The sequence below is a fragment of the Erinaceus europaeus genome, chromosome 18, assembly GCF_950295315.1.
Source record: "Erinaceus europaeus chromosome 18, mEriEur2.1, whole genome shotgun sequence".
NCBI classification, from domain to species: Eukaryota; Metazoa; Chordata; class Mammalia; order Eulipotyphla; family Erinaceidae; genus Erinaceus; species Erinaceus europaeus.
Window position 1 is genome coordinate 54,506,221 of NC_080179.1, and position 18,272 is coordinate 54,524,492.

At 40.4% G+C, this 18,272-nt stretch overlaps 1 protein-coding gene and 1 non-coding gene across 2 annotated transcripts in view; one reads left to right on the forward strand and one right to left on the reverse strand.

Annotated features, from left to right (window-relative positions):
- Positions 1-303: 303 nt before the first annotated feature.
- MCM6 (minichromosome maintenance complex component 6) overlaps positions 304-18,272 on the reverse strand; it is a 38,190-nt gene continuing 20,221 nt past the window's right edge. Inside the window, exons 9-17 of the mRNA XM_060178047.1 lie at positions 15,020-15,161; positions 14,686-14,793; positions 11,568-11,723; positions 10,790-10,918; positions 8,973-9,134; positions 6,185-6,320; positions 4,175-4,330; positions 2,256-2,395; positions 304-801 (exon numbers count right to left, since the gene is read on the reverse strand). Of these exons, the coding sequence (XP_060034030.1) occupies positions 685-801; positions 2,256-2,395; positions 4,175-4,330; positions 6,185-6,320; positions 8,973-9,134; positions 10,790-10,918; positions 11,568-11,723; positions 14,686-14,793; positions 15,020-15,161 (1,246 nt within the window). The 3' untranslated portion in view covers positions 304-684. The remainder of the gene's footprint in view (positions 802-2,255; positions 2,396-4,174; positions 4,331-6,184; positions 6,321-8,972; positions 9,135-10,789; positions 10,919-11,567; positions 11,724-14,685; positions 14,794-15,019; positions 15,162-18,272) is intronic.
- LOC132534507 (U6 spliceosomal RNA) lies at positions 3,835-3,940 on the forward strand. The gene has a single exon (XR_009546215.1). It is a non-coding gene; the product is annotated as a U6 spliceosomal RNA (small nuclear RNA).

An 18,272-nucleotide genomic window follows, 5' to 3' on the forward strand; every position in this document is an offset into this window, starting at 1 on the left:
GAAGACTCTCCATAGTGAAACTAATCTAAAAGGCTCAGCATAATGCTATATTTATGCCTTCTGAAATATGCTAGGATAACTTACCTTGAGGATATATGTTCAGTTTATGGTATACCTGTAATAAATGTTCAATGTATACAGATAAATAAGACCTATAGAAAGGAATTCAAGAAATACTAGTCTGTTCCTAAGAAGGCAGAAAAATCTCACAGTATGAGCACTAATGCTCTTACCCCAGGTAAAGCAAAAAGAAAAAAAAAGTCATATTTATAAAAAGGTAGTAATAAGAGTAGGAACAAAAACCACTTAACAGATGACTTTATTGTAATGGAAAAAAAATAGTACATGGCAACTGAAAAAGTTATTTCCTCAATAAGATAACCATACACCATAAAAGTAAACAAACCTTTTCTTACACATGAAAGGGCTTAGTTACAAAAACCACACATTATAAGGTTCCAACTTCACTTAGAAAAAATTCACATAAACAAAGTACTGAAGCCCTTATTGTATAAAAGCATATGAGAAATGTGATGCACTGGACCATCAGCTTGATTTTTGTTAGTAAAAATAAATCTTCCTGAAGCATCACTCCCAGAAACATTTGTCTCCTTAACAGAGATCCATTCAGGTTCCAGACAGAGGGTCATAGTTTTCTCACTCTGGTCAGTTACTTTCAATTTCTCAATCTTCAAGCAAGTAGTTAGGGTTAACCACCAAGTAGGGATCCTCTTCATAACTTTCACTTCCTTCTGTGGAGCCTTTCAATCCAGCTTGGGTGAGTTCAATAAGAACATGATCCTAGGGCAGGAACAGATGGCATAATGGTTATGCAAAGAGACTCTCATGCCTAAGGCTCTGAAGTCCCAGGTTCAATCCCCGTACCACTATAAACCAGAGCTGAGCAGCACTCTGGTAAAGATAAATAAATAAATTAATTAAATAAACCTAAAAAAAAGAAAGAAAAAAGGAAAAAAATATGATCCTGTGAAACACAGAAGTTTTCCCTCAGGTTTCTGGCAATATTATTATTTTAACAGCACTGCTCAGCTCTGGCTTATGGTGGCGCAGGGGATTGAACCTGAACTTGACAGAGCCTCAGACATGAGTCTGTTTGCACAGCCATTATGCTATCTACTCCTGCCCCTGGCAATATTATAAAAATGGCCAAATACACAATTTTTTCTTCTTCTGAGTACTTACTACTAACATTTACTGTCAGAGCTTTTTGTACCTGTGTGATTTCATGTTATTTCTGGAGAACTCCACCCCCTCCTCTCCATCCTATTCAGTATCAGACAGAAAAGAAGAGAGATAGTCCAGCACTAGTAAAGCTTCCCCTGTGCATGGTACTCCCGTCAGGGGGCTCAAACTTGAATCACTGTACATGGTCAATTGTGTGCTTTACTAGGTAAACTATCTTATAGCCCTAAAATCACTATGCTTTAAAATGGCAACCAAGGTTCTGCTAAATCTCCTTCCCACTAGGATGTGCATCTTTTAAAAGTAATATTTAAGCATATTTAACAGATAATATGCCTTTAATCAGGGTTCTTGGTATACTGCGTGAAGTGATAAAACATAAAATAAATAAGCAAGGTTATGTGGCTTGGGAAATGGCACAGTAGATTAAGTGTTTAACTTGCAAGCATGAGGTCCTGAGTTTAATCACCAGCACTACATATGCCAGAGTGATGCTCTATTTTTCTCCCCTCTATTTCTCATTAATTTGATATATATTTAAATAAATGAGTGTTCAGCTTCAAATTTGAAAGAGGAAAAAAAACAGAGGAGGACCTAGTGGGGATTGAATTGTTATGTGGAAATCTGGGAAATGTTATGCATGTATAAACTTTTATTTTACTGTTGACTATAAACCATTAATCCCCAATAAAGAAATAATAAAAAGAAAAGTAAGGATATGAGGAAGATGGAATGCAGAGAACAGGTAATGGTGATCAGGATATTTAAAAGTTTAGTCTGGTTAATTGCACATGTGATTGTGAGGAATGGGGGGAAAAGGGAGTAAAGGTTAAAGGAAATGCAAATAAAATCACAAATTCATCTTTCCAGATGTAGCTTGAATTCTGTTTGCTTTAGCAGAAAATAGTCAATTACTGTATGTTGCTACTTCTTCGATTTATAACTCATACTTCTGACCGACTATGCTTTAATACTTAAAATTAATGATCTAGTGAGCTTACATAAATGAGACATGAACACCCTCCCTCAAACAAGTGTGGTGCTGTACATACGTAGTGGGTGAGTCGGTGAATGACTTTCTCTATAATTCTCTTTTTATTTATAAGTTCCTCTTCAGAATCTATTTCTGATTCAATTTCCTTCAAGTACCAGTTAACCAGTTCACTTCTCTTTAATGCTGATTCATCATCTTCTGCAATAAAAAATATTTTAAAAGGACTAAGTTATCTTCCTAGTAAATTGTATTGCCAATCCTTCAAGACTGCATATACAAGATCATGTATAGATTAGACAGCCATCAACCTGTCAGAAAGTACATCTAAATCCTGCAATGTTCTGAAGCAATCTGACATATTACTAATATAATATTAAAGTATACCTTATTTTATCCTGAAAAGAAAAACCTAAGACAGAGATTATAAGAAACAAAATTTTAATAGCATATTCTTTTTATTTTATTTTATTGAGAGGGGGGCAAGTATTGGTTTACAGTAGTCTTTAACACACAGGTATAAACTCTCACTTCCCCATAACTGGTGCCTAGGAGACAAAACAGGATTTCAGTGTCTCTTCATCTTGTCCCTTTCTTTCTTTCTTCGTTTGTTTTGGTGCAATACCCCATGACCACTCCAAGAAGAAACACATTTTTATGGCCTGGGAGGTGGCATAGTGAATAAGCTCAAATCCTGACACCATATGTACCAGAGTGATGTTTTCTTAACAGCAAGCAAAACTCCTAATTATCTTTCCTTTTAGAAAAGAGAAAGTCTATGAACTTGGAGTCAGCTAAGTGAAATTCATGAGCATTATGAGCATTTATTCAAGATGAAAAGCTACTAATTTATCCAGTATGGTTAACCCACATTGGCTAAAATGTCTGCTTCTCAGAGTTCAAAGCAGATTCCTAAACTTATAATACTATCTAGAACCTGGGTAATATAAACACTATAAATACAAATTTAAGAGAAAACTTTTTTTTATTTATTGGACAGACACAGTCAGAAATCAAGAGGGAAGGGGATGATAGAGGGAGAGAGATACCTGCAGCCCTGCTTCACCACTCGTGAAGCTTTCCCCATGCAGGTGGGGACCGAGGGCTTGAACCCAAGTCCTTGTGCACTTTAATGTGTGCGCTTAACCAGGTGCGCCATACTCGGCCCCAAGAGAAAAATTCTGAAGTCTTGATTCTAGGAACTGCTCAGAAAGACTCAAATTCAAACTGGGCCAAGGAGATAATTCATCTGAGTATAGGACATGAATGTCTGAGGTTCCTCGTTCAAGCCCTGGTGCCACGTAAGATTAATGATACTCTACTTTCTCTTTTTCAAGTGAAACTTTCTATTTCATATAAAGCAAATCTTAAAATTCTAATTTTGTGACCCAGAAGGTAGAACAGAAGATTAAAAAAAACAGACTTTCAACGAAACTTGAAATAGCATGGTAAACAGTATAAGGAGGAGTTATATAAGTGTCCAGATATCACACTTAAGATGATGATTTCACTTCATTTACAGTATATGCTCATGCTAGAGTAGTCTTGAGTTCATTACTTGTCTAAGAAATAAGATCATCCATGTTAAAGTCATTCCTTCTACACCAGATTCTAACTTCTGCTTCAAAAATGCTCTAACAGTGCTCGCTTTGGCAGCATATATACTAAAATTGAAACATACAGAGAAGATTAGCATGGTTCCTGTGCAAGGATGACATATAAATTCATGAAGCAATCCACTGAAAAGAGTTAAAATGGGCAAAATAAACTAACAATAACAACTCAAACCTTTGACAATGAATTAGTGAGAAAATGACTAGGTTGGCAGACTTGCTGTAGATTTTCTTTGTCAAAGTCTAACAATTTATCATCTCTTCTGATAAAACAACACAATCTTTAGCAATCAGCAGTGGTGCATGTAAATATACTTTCTACAAACAACCAGCAAGCAGACAAGCAGTATATCAGGAACAAACTTACCTTCTTCCATCTTTCTGAGGTGAAGCACAATAAGGTTAGAGATTCGGCAATATTCAGAGAAACCCAGCCTCAAAGAAGCTTTTGGAACAGAGTCTTGGTTTATGTCTTCACTGTGGCCATTGATTCCATTTACAGGAGCAGGGCTGTCAGCATGACCTATGTGGAACAGAATGCACCTGAGTACTCCAGCACTCCTTAATAAATGTCTACATACTATTTATGGAAAAGGAGATAAAGAGATTTCATAATCTTAAAGTGAACTTTCCAGGCTCTCTAACACTGCTTCACTGCTTGCAAAACTTTCCCCCGGCAGGTGGGGACTGGGGGCTTGAACCTGGCTCCTTGTACATCTTAACATGTGCACTCAATGAGGTGAGCCACAACCTAGACCATATTTGTTTGTTTTAAAGTACTTTGCCAAATATCAATTTCTTTAAATCCTTATTTATTTATTGGATAGAGATAGCCAGAAATCAAGAGAGAATTGGGTGATAGAGAGGGAAAGTCAGAATCTTGCCCCATGCAGGTGGGGATCAGGGATTCAAACCTGGGTCCTTGCACATTGTAACATGTGCACTCAATCAGGTGTGTCACCACTTGGCCCTGGCTTATTTTTAGTAAGAGATAAAGACCAGAACATTGTTCAGCTCTGACAGATAGTGATTCTGGGGGTCTTTTGTGACTCAAGTATACAAGTCCTGTGCTCTCACATTGAGCTCTTTCTCTGCCCTCTGAAAAATACTTTTTCCCCCTAAAGATTTATTTATTTACTTTTATTATTAGTTTTTAAAATTTATTTATTAGATAGAGACAAAGAAATTGAGAGGGGTGGGGGAGATAGGGAGAGAGACACCTGCAGCCGGGCTTCACTATTTGTGAAGCTTTTCCCCTGCAGGTAGGGACCAGGGGCGTGAACCTGGCCTGGGTCTTTACACACTGTAATGTGTGTACTTAACCAGGTGGGAAGATTTATTTCTTAAAGAAAGAGAATTGGGGAGTTGGGCGGTAGTGCAGCGGGTTAAGTACACGTGGCGCAAAGCGCAAGGACCTGCAGAAGGAACCCAGTTCGAGCCCCTGGCTCCCTACCTGCAGGGGAGTCGCTTCACAAGTGGTGAAGCAGGTCTGCAGGTGTCTATCTTTCTCTTCTCTCTGTTTTCCCCTCCTCTCTCCATTTCTCTCTGTCCTATCCAACAATGACAACATCAATAACAATAGTAACTACAACAATAAAACAAGGGAATAAATAAATATTAAATAAATAAAATAAAAAATAAATGTTTAAAAAAAGAGAGAGAGAATTAGAGTATCACTATTATAAAGGACACCAGAGGTTGAACTTGGGGACATCACACTTGAGATATCAAGGCTTTATGCACTCAAGCCCCCAGTCCCCCAGTTTCATAAGTGGTGAAGCAGCACTACATGTGTCTCTACCCCTCCCCTCTTAATTTCTCTCTGTCCTATCACACAAAATTAAAAAAAAAAAAAAAAAGGGGTGGGCGGGCAGTGGTGTACATAGTAAAATATACGTATACACACATTTAAATTTGTTTTTAATTTAATTAATTTTTTTTTTTAACCAGACCACTGCTCAGCTCTGGCTTATGGTGGTGTGGGTGACTGAGCCCACACACAACAAAAGTACACTTGCAATGTCAAATATAAAATCTTATTCTCACCCTATTTCTATCTCTCATTACAATAATAAACAAATAAATAAATAAATATGGCCCCCAGGAACAGTGGATAACCTAGAAATAAGCTTGGTGTCAAAATACACGCACACACACATCCCTAAGGGAATAGACCAGTACCACAATTTTGGTGTATTTTTCTTTCAGTCTTTCAAACATGTGCACCAACTATTTAACTGCATTCTAACTTATAAAAAATTAATATAATTCAATATGCACTTTTTTCTCCCAATTACATATCAGTACACTTTTACCAGGACATATCAGAGATTATTTTGGTCCCTAACTCCAAAAGTCATATGAAAACATATCTCACCACTGATGCCCTCTGGGACCTCATCCACGTCCATAGGAGTCTCATCCTCTTGATCCAGATTGACATCAGGTGTCTCCACACGAATGATTGATTTATTCAGTAACCTGAAAGCTTCCTTCACATGTTTAGGCTGAACCTAAACCAGTAAGATAAGATAAATTAGTCTTCTCAGACTTTATCTCTGATTTTTCTCTCTCCCTCTCTCAGCATCATAAATCCACCATGATATCACCAGAATGAGAATTGAGTGTTGAAATAAATGGAGAAACATGTCCCCCCCTCAGAGTAACTTTTCACTCACTCTTTAATGGGACTATAACTTCTATGGAAAAAATATCTGGCCATCTTTATTAAGCTGAACATACATACAACCTATAACCTAACACCTCCACAGCTAGCTTCACTCCCAACAAAAACATAAATATAGTAGCCCAGAAAATGGCACATGGTAGACATACTAGCTCAAAGTCCTAAGTTCAAGCCCTAACACTATGTATGTCAAAACATTGCCCGATGTCTCTCCTACATACCTATATCTTGTTTTTTTAAAAGTACACACATATTTTATGGGACAAAAAGCATGTATTTGTTTAAGAAGTTAAAACTGCAAATCATCGAAATATGTGTGAATCATTGTGACATATTATTCACTGATAGAATATATACAAGAGGGGCCAGGCGGTAGCACAAGACTCAAATGTTATTTCACAGAATTAATACAATCTGAAAGAAACAATGGAACACATAACCCTATGATTGCACCTTCAGAAGGCAAAACTCAACTTAAGGTAATAGAAGTCAGAATAACAGTTATACTTAAATCCTTGTATATGTGGTCAAATGACCTTTTTCTAAATATTTATTTATTTTTCCTTTTTGTTGCCCTTGTTGTTGTAATTATTGTTGTTGTTACTGATGTTGTCATTGTTAGGACAGAGAGAAATGGAGAGAGATGGGGAAGACAGAGAGGGAGAGAGAAAGATAAGACACCTGCAGACTTGCTTCACCATGTGAAGCAACTCCCCTGCAGGTGGGGAGCCGGGGGCTCGAACCAGGAATCCTTAAGTCGGTCCTTGCGGTTCACACCACGTGCGCTTAACCCGCTGGGCTACCACCCAACTCCCTCAAATGACCTTTTTCAAGGGTGCCAAGACCAAGGACAATCACTTCAAATAATGCTGAGAAAAATGGATGTTGAGGCTAGGAGGTGGCGCACCTGGTTAGCACTCACATTACAGTGCACACGGACCTAAGTTCAATCCCCTGGTCCCCACCTGCAGTGGGAAACCTTCATTAATAGTGAAGCAAGTCTGCAGGTGTCTGTCTCTGTCCCTATGTCCCCCACCCCTCTCTATTTCTTGCTGTCTCTATCCAATCAATCTTTCAATAAAATATGAAAAAGAGGGAGTTGGGCGGTAGTGCAGTGTGTTCAACGCAGGTGGCGCAAAGCCCAAGGACTAGCTTAAGGATTCCAGTTCAAGCCCCCAATTCCCCCACCTGTAGGGGAGTCGATTCACAAGCGGTGAAGCAGGTCTGCAGGTGTCTGTCTTTCTCTCTGTCTCCCCTCTTCTCTCCCTTTCTCTCTATTCTATCCAACAACGACATCAATAACTACAACAATAAAATAATTTTATTATTTTATTAAATAAATTAATAACTACATAAATTAAATAAAATAACTACAACAATAAAACAATTAAGAAAATCTTTTAAAGAAATATGAGAAATAGATGTCCATACTGTGTTATGTTCCTGGACTGAATTCCAATTAAGTATGTGGAGGCTTCCCCACATACTTCCAAGCAACTCTTGGGTACCAATGTCTAAGAATTCAGCTCAACTCTCTGATACTTTGTACCAGGAAATAGAGTCAAGCTAAGGGGCAAGTCATCCCACAATATCCTTTGTGCTTCATATACTGGTCAAAAGTTCCAGGTAGGGGCCGGGTGGTGGCACACCTAGTTGAACACACTTGTTACAATGCTCAAGGACCCAGGTTCAAGCCCCCACTCCCTACCTGCAGAGGGAGAGCTTTGTGAGTAGTGAAGCAGAGCTGCAGTTGTCTCTCTCCCACTCTATCTCCTCCTTCCCACTTGATTTCTGGCTGTCTCTATCCAATAAATAATAATAATAATAATAAAGTTCCAGGTAAAGCTTGTGAATCTGAATCACCAGCTACAGATGTAGGTTCCCATGATCCCTTCAATTTTTGGGTGACAGATTCAAGTCCAAGTTAATAATTGTACTTTTGATATTCTGGTTAAAGATCAAAGGTTCCCATGAACTCCTCCCTCAGGTTTGACTACTTTGCTAGAAAAGCATAGAGAATTCAGGACATCTCCTAGTAACTGAACCCAATCTTTAGTCCTACTTCATTTCTCTGGAGTCAGGGAAGGGGCCTGAAAGTTCTGCAAGAAGGCTTTTAGGAACAGTCAAGCAGAAACTGGATATAAAAAACTAAATATAAAAGAGATCAAATTTTATCTCAAGGTCTCAGATATGTTTTTTTTAATTTTTCAAGTTAATGTGTTTCAATTTTCTATATTCCATATGAGTGAAATTATATGGTAGTTATCATTAATTTTTAATTAATTAAAAGAGTTAAAAAAAAAAGAGTAAATCACCTCTGTCTCTATGGGCACTTTATAATCTGACAAGATTCCAACACTCAATAAACATGTGAAAATAAGTCTTTAGTGGATGCTAATATGCCCATACTAAAGATGAAAACATGCTTACTACCAACAAATCAGTTTCTTTCCTTCCATTATATTAAAATGACTGATACCTCATCACAGCAGTGCATCCGAGCCATTGCTTCAGAAAGACGGATCATACTCTCAAGCTGCCTCACTGTAATCCTCCATGAAGACTTGGTTACTCCAGAACCATCCCTCTGACGAAGACGTTTATACTGTTCCACAATAAAGTCTTCTGACTCCTTGGAAATCTGTTTAGAATACCAGAAGTCAGGCCACTTCTTCTTGAAAGGAGCTGCATTAAATACACACTTAAAAACCTTGAGGAACTTAGAGGGTCAAAACTTTGAAGCCAATGACAAGGAATTAATATTAAAATGTCTTTCAAAAGAAACCAAGGAAGCCTGTCAATCACATATAATAACTTCATGAACATGAAGATAGGTTAAGTACTTACGCAGTGGAATAGGATGTAATGCCATTTATATCCTAGATGCCAAAGTTCATTAAATGAAGTATTCCTTAGGCTTTTCTTGAGGCTTGGTTAATTAAATTTTTTTTAAAGGATTTATTAACAAGAGAGAAATAACCAGATATCACTCTGGTACATGTGCTGCTGGGGACTGAACTTGGGGCCTCATGGTCGAGAATCCAGTGCTTTATCCACTGCACCACCTCCCAGACCACTGTTGGTTAACTAATTAACCCGTTATTTTGGGGACAGACACACCAGTCACTTCAGTAAAGTCAGTAATTTGCTGAGTAGTAACACAATGAAGCATACCAAGGAATCCCTAGTTTTTTAAAACAGTTTATCATGGAAAGATTCCAAGGTCACAGAGGTACAAATGTCTTTTTGCATAAAAACAGCCAGGGAAATGGCACAGTGGCTAGAGTAATGGACTTGCAAAACACACCCCCAATCCCTGTTCAGCCTCCAGCACTGCATATGCCAGAGTGATGCTCTGATTCTCCTCTTTTCTATATAAATCTAGGGCCAGTGAAACACTCCACAGGTTGTAGACTAAGCTGCATTGCCATGTGCACAACCCAGGTACAAAGCCTGCCCCCTGCCACACTACAGGAAGCTTTGGTGCTATGTTTTTTTTCATTTTCTGTTATTTTATCTTAGACCCAGTGTAGATTCAATTCAGCCAGCTGCCTTTGGGACCCTAGGCCGTTCCCGCCCCCATGCAAATGCCCGTCGAGGCAAGTAGCCCCCCAGAGGCAAGAAATGTTTTTTTTTTCAGATATGGCCCCATCAGGCCTTCCCTTGGCAACATGCTGGTTTTGGTTATATATGTTTCTGTTCACCCCACACCCTTGATACTATAGTCATTTAGTTAAAAAGAAAAGGGGGAATTGTCGTATGCTTTACATTGGCTTGTTCTAGCCCTCCCCCTCCAAGAGAATTGGATGAGTCCTGTTAATTTCGCGGGCCTGCTTGGCCCCGCCCCAAGGGACCCTGGGAGAGGGTTCCTGAGTTCGAGAGTGCCAGAGTTAGCCAGAGTTCCTGAGTTCCTGAGTTCGACAGAGTTCCTGAGTTCCGGAGTTCGAGAGTGCGAGGGTGCGAGAGTTTCTGAGTTCGAGAGTAAGGGAGAGGGTTCCTGAGTTCCAGAGTAAAAGAAAGAGTGCTTGCGCCGCCGCAAAGAGACAGCAGAGTTCTGTTTGGTGATTAGTTTGTCTTAGTTTATGAATCGTTGTTCCTGAATAAAGAAATACAGCTTCCCTGCCCAGCCGTTGTCTCCGCGTCTCTGTTCACCACTGCGAAGCTAACTCGGCAAGAGCCGTCCGAAATTTTAACAACAATTGGTTGGTTATATGCAGCCCAGGTGCTAATACTTATGTCTCAATGCCACTTTAAAATATCCATTATGTCTTATTCTAGTATAAAAGGGCAACATACCTTAGGTTTAAACTGTCTGGCAAAGAGAAGGTACCTCCTGATATCATCAAGGGAATAAACTCGATCAATGGAATCTTCAATTCTTGAATGCAAGTCTACTATACGTCTGGCAATAGCATAGTCTGTAACCTATTTAAAAACAAACAAAAATAAATTACTTTGGTGAGTCACAGCAGTATCTACTTCAGATCATCTCAGGCATTTTTTTATTTATTGGGATTAGTGGTTTATAGTAGATACAGTTGTTGGTATATCAGTAAAAAATTCTGTTTTCTGCAAAACACTTTCACCTCCACACTAGGTCCTCCTCCACCAACATGTAGCAGGACTAGATAGCCTCCCTCTCTCCCTGCAAGTCCTTTACTCTGGTGCAATACACCAAAGCTAAAAAGTTCTAATATACTACTGAGAGATGTTTTAATGGGTAGATCAGACTTCTGAATATAAAGTATAGAAACAGTTTCATTTAATATCTGAAGTAAGGAGAGTCAGGCGGTAGAGCAGTGGGTTTAGCGCAGGTGGCACAAAGCGCAAGGACCGACATAAGGATTCCGGTTCGAGTTCCCGGCTCCCCACCTGCAGTCGCTTCACAAGAGGTGAAGCAGGTCTCCAAGTGTCTATCTTTTCTCTCCCCCCCCCTCTGTCTTCCCCTCCTCTTTCCATTTCTCTCTGTCCTATCCAACAATTTCTTAGCCCAATTTTGTGCCACTCTAAAAGAAGTGGAAGGTTAGGCAAACAAACAACAAAGGAAGCTGAGAATAATAGCTCATGTGATTACCTCATTACATTCATCCACAAGTATAAAGAACAGATCAAATCGGGACATGATAGGAGCTGACAAATTTATATTCTGTTTCAATGATTTTGATCTGTCATAGTGTCCACTGATTGGGTTTGCTGCTGCCAAAATAGATGTCCTGGCATTCAGAGTGGCCTAAACAAGGGAAAGAAAATTGACAAGATTAAAGACACCTGGACTGACTGATCAACACATAACAAAATACCTACTGTTACTCATAATTTAAGTACAGACCAAGATAAGAAGATATTATTTTCACCTATTAAAGTATCCCTCCCCCCAGGCTTGCTCATGTAAGATTTCATTGCTCCTGTCTGTGTTTTCACGGATATAGAATCAGGGAAAGGGAGAGAGATGTTACAGCACTAGCACTTTCTTTTTTAAAAAATTTGCTTTATTGTCTTTATTTGTTTATTGGATAGAGACAACCAGAAATTGAGAGGGAAAGGAGACAGAGAGACACTTGCAGCTCTGCTTTACTGCTTGTGAAGCTTTCCCCTTGCAGGTGAGGACTGGGGGCTCGAACCTGGACCCTTGTGCATTGTAACATGTGCGCTCAACTAGGTGTGCCACCATCCGGCTCCCAGCACTAGCACTTTCTCTAGTACCACAGTACCTCCCTTTGGGAGCTGGGCTGTGTACATAACAAAGCATGTACCACATGCAGCGAGCGATGGCTCGGGTCCTTTATGTTAATTCTTACTTATGATTTTAAAGGAATATATATATATATTTAATATTTTATTTTATTTATTTATTCCCTTTTGTTGCCCTTGTTGTTTTATTGTTGTAGTTATTATTATTATTGTTGTTGGATAGGACAGAGAAAAATGGAGAGAGGAGGGGAAGACAGAGAGGAGGAGAGAAAGATAGACACCTGCAGACCTGCTTCACCGCCTGTGAAGCGACTCCCCTGCAGGTGGGAAGCCGGGGTTCCAACCGGGATCCTTATGCCGGTCCTTGTGCTTTGCGCCACCTGCGCTTAACACGCTGCGCTACAGCCCGACTCCCTTAAAGGAATATTTTTTAAAAATGTATTTATTTCCTTTTAGTGCCCTTGTTTTATTGTTGTAGTTACTGATATCATTGTTGTTGCACAGGACAGAGAAATGGAGAGAGATGGGGAAGACAGAGCAGGGGAGAGAAGGACAGACACCTGCAGACCTGCTGCACTGCTTGTGAAGTAACTCCCCTACAGATGGGGAGCCAGGGGCGCGAACCTGGATCCTTACACTGGTCCCCATGCTTTGTGCCACGTGCGCTTAACCTGCTGTGTTACCACCCAACTCCCCTGATTTTAAAGAATTCTTACTTATTTATTAGACAAAGACAGAGAAATTGAGAAGTGAGGAGGCAACAGAGGGACACCTGCAGCCCTCTTTACCACTCATGAAGCTTCCCCCCTGCAAGTAGGGACCAAGGGCTTGAGGTCCTTGTGCACTGTAATGTGTGCTTAACTAGGTGTGCCATCAGCTGGTTCCCCTCCCCCCTTAGGCTAATTTAAAGTCTGACAATACACAGCAAACAGGCACATATGATGGTGGTGGTATGCTATGCACAGTTTTTTTATTGCTAAAAGGGTTATTGCTGGGGTTAGTGCCTGTATTACAAATCCGGTGTTCTAAACATTTGTTCCTTTCCTCCTTTTTCTTTTTCTTCTTTTCTCTCTCTCTTTTTGATAGAGACAGAGAGGAGTTAAGAGGGAAGCAAGAATAGAGAGATAGGAAGAAAAAAAGAGAGACATCTGCAATCTGCAACATTGTTCCATCATTCCTTAAGCTTCCTTCATGTAGGTGGGGACCTGAGTGCAGGTTCTTGTATACCACCCCATCACCTCTCTCCTGTGCACACATTTTAAGGTTATAATTTCTTGTTGGGAATGTGTCTTACAGATAGTACAAAGATGTTTACTACAATACTGCTTGAAATACAAAGTCTGGGGATTCGGGCGGTAGCACAGAGGGTTAAGCGCACATGGTGCGAAGCACAAGGACCGGCCATAGGATCCCGGTTCAAGACCCCGGGCTCCCCACCTGCAGGGGGTTCACTTCACAGGTGGTGAAGCAGGTCTGCAGGTGTCTATCTTTCTCTCCCTCTCTCTGTCTTCCCCTCCTCTCTCCATTTCTCTTTGTCCTATCCAACAACGACAACATCAACAATAAAAACAAGGGCAACAAAAAGGAAATAACTATTTTAAAAAAGAAATACAAAGTCTGGAAATGATCCATGTGTCATTCTAAAAGAGTTCAATGGTTAACCTAGGGTACATACATTTGCAAATCATGAAATAAAAAACAAAAGTAGATCTAATTATCCTGATACAGAAAGCCTACCAAAATAAAACTATAAAGTTAAGAGGGATGAATGATGGTACACTTGGTTGAGTGCAAACTTTATGGTAACTGAGGACCTGAGTTTGAGACCTTCCTTCCCCTCTGCATGGGAAGCTTCATGAGCAGTGAAGTAGGTCTGCAGGTGTCTCTCTCTCCTTTCACATTTCTCTATCGTATCTTAAAAAAAAGTTATGTAAAGTCATATATATATTCGTTCCTGAGTATTGATTGGTATTGGGAATCAGAAAATTTATTTTTAACACACATACACATATATTTTACAATTTCCTTAGTGTATGAATAATCTAATAGTTTTAATTATTTTGTTATAATTGGAAACATACTTTATACATATTTGCCTCCAGGGTTATTGCTGGGGCTCGGTGCCTGCACTAAGAATGCAATGCTCCTGGAGGCCACTTTTTCCCCATTTTATTGCCCTTGTTGTCATTACTGTTATTGTTGCCACTGATGTTGCTGTTGTTGGGATAGGATAGAGAGAAATCGAAAAAGGAGGGGAGACAGAGAGGGGGAGAGAAAGACATCTACAGACCTGCTTCACCGCCTGTGAAGCGACCCCCATGCAGGTGGGGAGCTGGGGGCTGGAACCAGGATCCTTACTCTAGTTTGTGTGCTTTGCACCACCTGCAATTAACCAGCTGGACTACTGTCTGACTCCCAAAGTAATACATTTTATCCAGGTGGATGTTTCCAAAGTTATATTAATGTACAAAAGAACTATACAAAAGAACAGAAGCATTTACCTTCACTCCTGCTTTGGTGATAGAGATGGTCTGCTGCTCCATAGCTTCATGAATAGCAACTTGATCCCGCACGTCCATCTTATCAAACTCATCAATACAACACACACCCTGCAATCAGACCAACCTGCCATTAAGAAATACCTTTCAAATGTCAGATGGGAAACTCAAAGGGATACCACAGACCTTTCTATTCTCTAGCTCACTGTAAGAGAAGTATGCACTATCCAAGTGAGCTAATTATGAGCAGCTTTTAAAGAAAACTTTATAGGCTTTTACTGGTCTGGGGGGGGAGACTATACTTCATTCATATTCAAGAGTTTAAAAATGTTCTTACATTGTCAGCAAGCATCAAAGCTCCAGCCTCAATGACAAACTCATGAGATTCTTCATCTCTTACAACGGCTGCTGTTAAACCAGCAGCACTGGATGCTTTGCCACTGGTGTAGACAGCTCTGGGACTGAACTCTTCCACGTGCCTGTTCAAAGTTACATTAATTAATTTGTGACTACAAAGCATCTTGGTCAGCAGTATTAACTGGTAGGGTTTACATCAATTAAAAGTAAAATTCCAAAGAACATTTAAGGGACATTAAGCGGGAGTTGGGTGGTAGCGCAGCGGGTTAAGCTCATGTGGCACAAAGCACAAGGACCAGCCTAAGGACCCCGGCTCCCCACCTTCAAGGGGGTCGCTTCACAGGTGGTGAAGCAGGTCTGCAGGTGTCTATCTTTCTCTCCTCCTCTCTGTCTTCCCCTCCTCTCACCATTTCTCTGTCCTATGCAACAATGATGACATTAACAACAATAAAAACAAAGAAATAAAGTTTATCTCCTTTGAGATTTTAAATAGACTTAATTTCATTTCTGAAAAATGGAAAATGAAATCCATACATGCGCTGGAGGCGGAGCTACGAGCAGCAGATCGCTTTCTCTCCTCCCTTTCCCTCCCCTCCCCTCCCCTCCCTTCCCCTCCTCTGCTCTCCCGGATCAACTAGGAATACCAAAGGAGACCACCCGGGACCGAAATAAGACAGGACTAGAATGACCACAGGAACCCAGTAAATCACCGGTGAGTACAAACACGTGTGGCTGGTGACAGAGAGGAGAGAGGGGCCTAAGGAGAGATTAAGTGACTGCTAACAGTTCAACAGTTTATCAGTTGAGACACCACCTCTAGTCTGCTCCACCAACAAGGGGACAGCTTTAGGGAGGAGAGGACTTCCCAGAGACTCACCAAGTGCAACTCTGAGTCTCCATTGCTACTACCCTCAGAATCTGGAGCATCGACAGGGAGGGACACCAGGGGACAGAGATCTAACCAGGAAACTCAGAGGAAGACCTATACCTCGGTGGCATAGCTGAGGGGCTGTGAAAGTCTCTTTGCATAACCACTGGATTATCTCTGCCACACCCTGCTTTATCTCTTGGTCAGGAGTCAGTGATTAAGCTAAGAAGCCTACTGATAGTATAAAAGTCCTCAGGCTCCCACAGCCTACAGGGAAGAAAAAAAAAAAAGGCTTTTAAACCACTGAGCTCCAACTCAGGGACTGAAACACTGTTAACTTCCACCACTGTGAACCCTTTAATTAAAGTACTTAGACACAAGTCAATCCAGGCAATAGTGATCATCAATATTTTGAAAAGTACTGATAAAGGGAACTCATAACATAATATATAAAATGGTTAAGACAACAAGAAAAAATATTGGCGACTCGAACCAGGACAAGAGTCCAGCTAAAAGTCCTCCAGAGGGTGAAGCACAAAATAACGAGTTCACCATCCAAACATTAGTTAAGGAAATAATAACAGGAGTAAAGAATTTGAAAAAATTGTAATCAGAAATGCAGGAACAACAAATGAGAATATAGAAGAAAATACTAATTATCTCATGGTTATTAGAGAGCTGAAAGCTGAAATCGCTGAGCTAAGAAGGCAACTAGCTGAACAAGCTAAAACAGTATCAGAGCAGGGCAACAAAATAGATGAACTCCAGAAAACAGTAGAGGGCAGAGGGAATAGAATCTATGAGGCTGAAGACAATTAGCAAGATCGAGGATGAATTAGAGACAACTAAAAAAGAAATAAGAGATCTCAAAAAGAGATTAAGAGATGCTGAAAACAACAACAGAGTCCTATGGGATGACTTCAAAAGAAACAATATACGCATTATTGGCATACCAGAGGAAGAAAGAGAAGGAGAGGAAGAAAGTATTCTTCAGGCCATAATAGCTGAAAACTTCTAAGTCTAGTCTAGACAACATCAAAGACATAAAGATTCAAGAAGCCCAGAGGGTCCCAAACAGAATTAATCCAGACCTAAAGACACCAAGACATATCATACTTAGAATGGAAAGGAATAAGGATAAAGAAAGGATCCTGAAGGCTGCAAGAGAAAAACAGAGTCACCTACAAAGGAAAACCCATAAGATTAGCAGCAGACTTCTCCATACAAACACTACAGGCCAGAAGAGAATGGCAAGATATCTATCGAGTGCTCAATGAGAAAGGCTTTCAGCCAAGAATACTATATCCTGCTAGATTGTCATTCAGACTAGATGGAGACATCAAAACCTTCTCAGACAAGCAACAGTTGAAGGAAGCAACCATCACCAAGCCTGCCCTGAAAGAAGTTCTGAAAGGTCTCCTATAAATAGTTAGACCACCACAAATAGGACATATATCAAAACACTCTAAAACTCTACAAGAATGGCGTTAAAATATCTTCAATCTTTGATATCAATAAATGTCAATGGCCTGAATTCGCCTATTAAAAGACACAGAGTAGGAAGATGGGTCAGAAAACACAACCCGAGATCGCTTTCTCTCCTCTCCTCTCCCGGATCAACTAGGAATACCAAAGGAGACCACTCGGACCGAAACAAGACAGGACTAGAATGACCACAGGAACCCAGTAAATCACCCGAATACCAAAGGAGACCACCCGGACCGAAACAAGACAGGACTAGAATGACCACAGAAACCCAGTAAATCACCCGTGAGTACAAACACGCGTGGCTGGTGACAGAGAGGAGAGAGGGGCCTAAGGAGAGATTAAGTGACTGCTAACAGTTCAACAGTTTGTCAGTGGAGACACCACCTCCAGTCTGCTCCACCAACAAGGGGACAGCTTTAGGGAGGAAAGGACTCCCCAGAGACTCACCAAGTGCAACTCTAAGTCTCCATTGCTACTACCCTCAGAATCTGGAGCAGCAACAGGGAGGGACACCAGGGGACAGAGATCTAACCGGGAAACTCAGGAGAAGACCTATACCTCGGTGGCATAGCTGAGGGGCTGTGAAAGTCTCTTTGCATAACCACTGGATTATCTCTGCCACACCCTGCTTTATCTCTTGGTCAGGAGTCAGTGATTAAGCTAAGAAGCCTATTGATAGTTTAAAAGCCCTCAGGCTCCCATAGCCTACAGGGGAAAAAAAAAAGGCTTTTACACCACTGAACTCCAACTCAGGGATTGAAAAAACTGTTAACTTATATAAAATGGTTAAAACAACAAGAAAAAATATTGGAGACTCGAACCAGGACAAGAGTCCAGCTAAAAGTCCTCCAGAGGGTGAAGCACAAAACAACGAGTT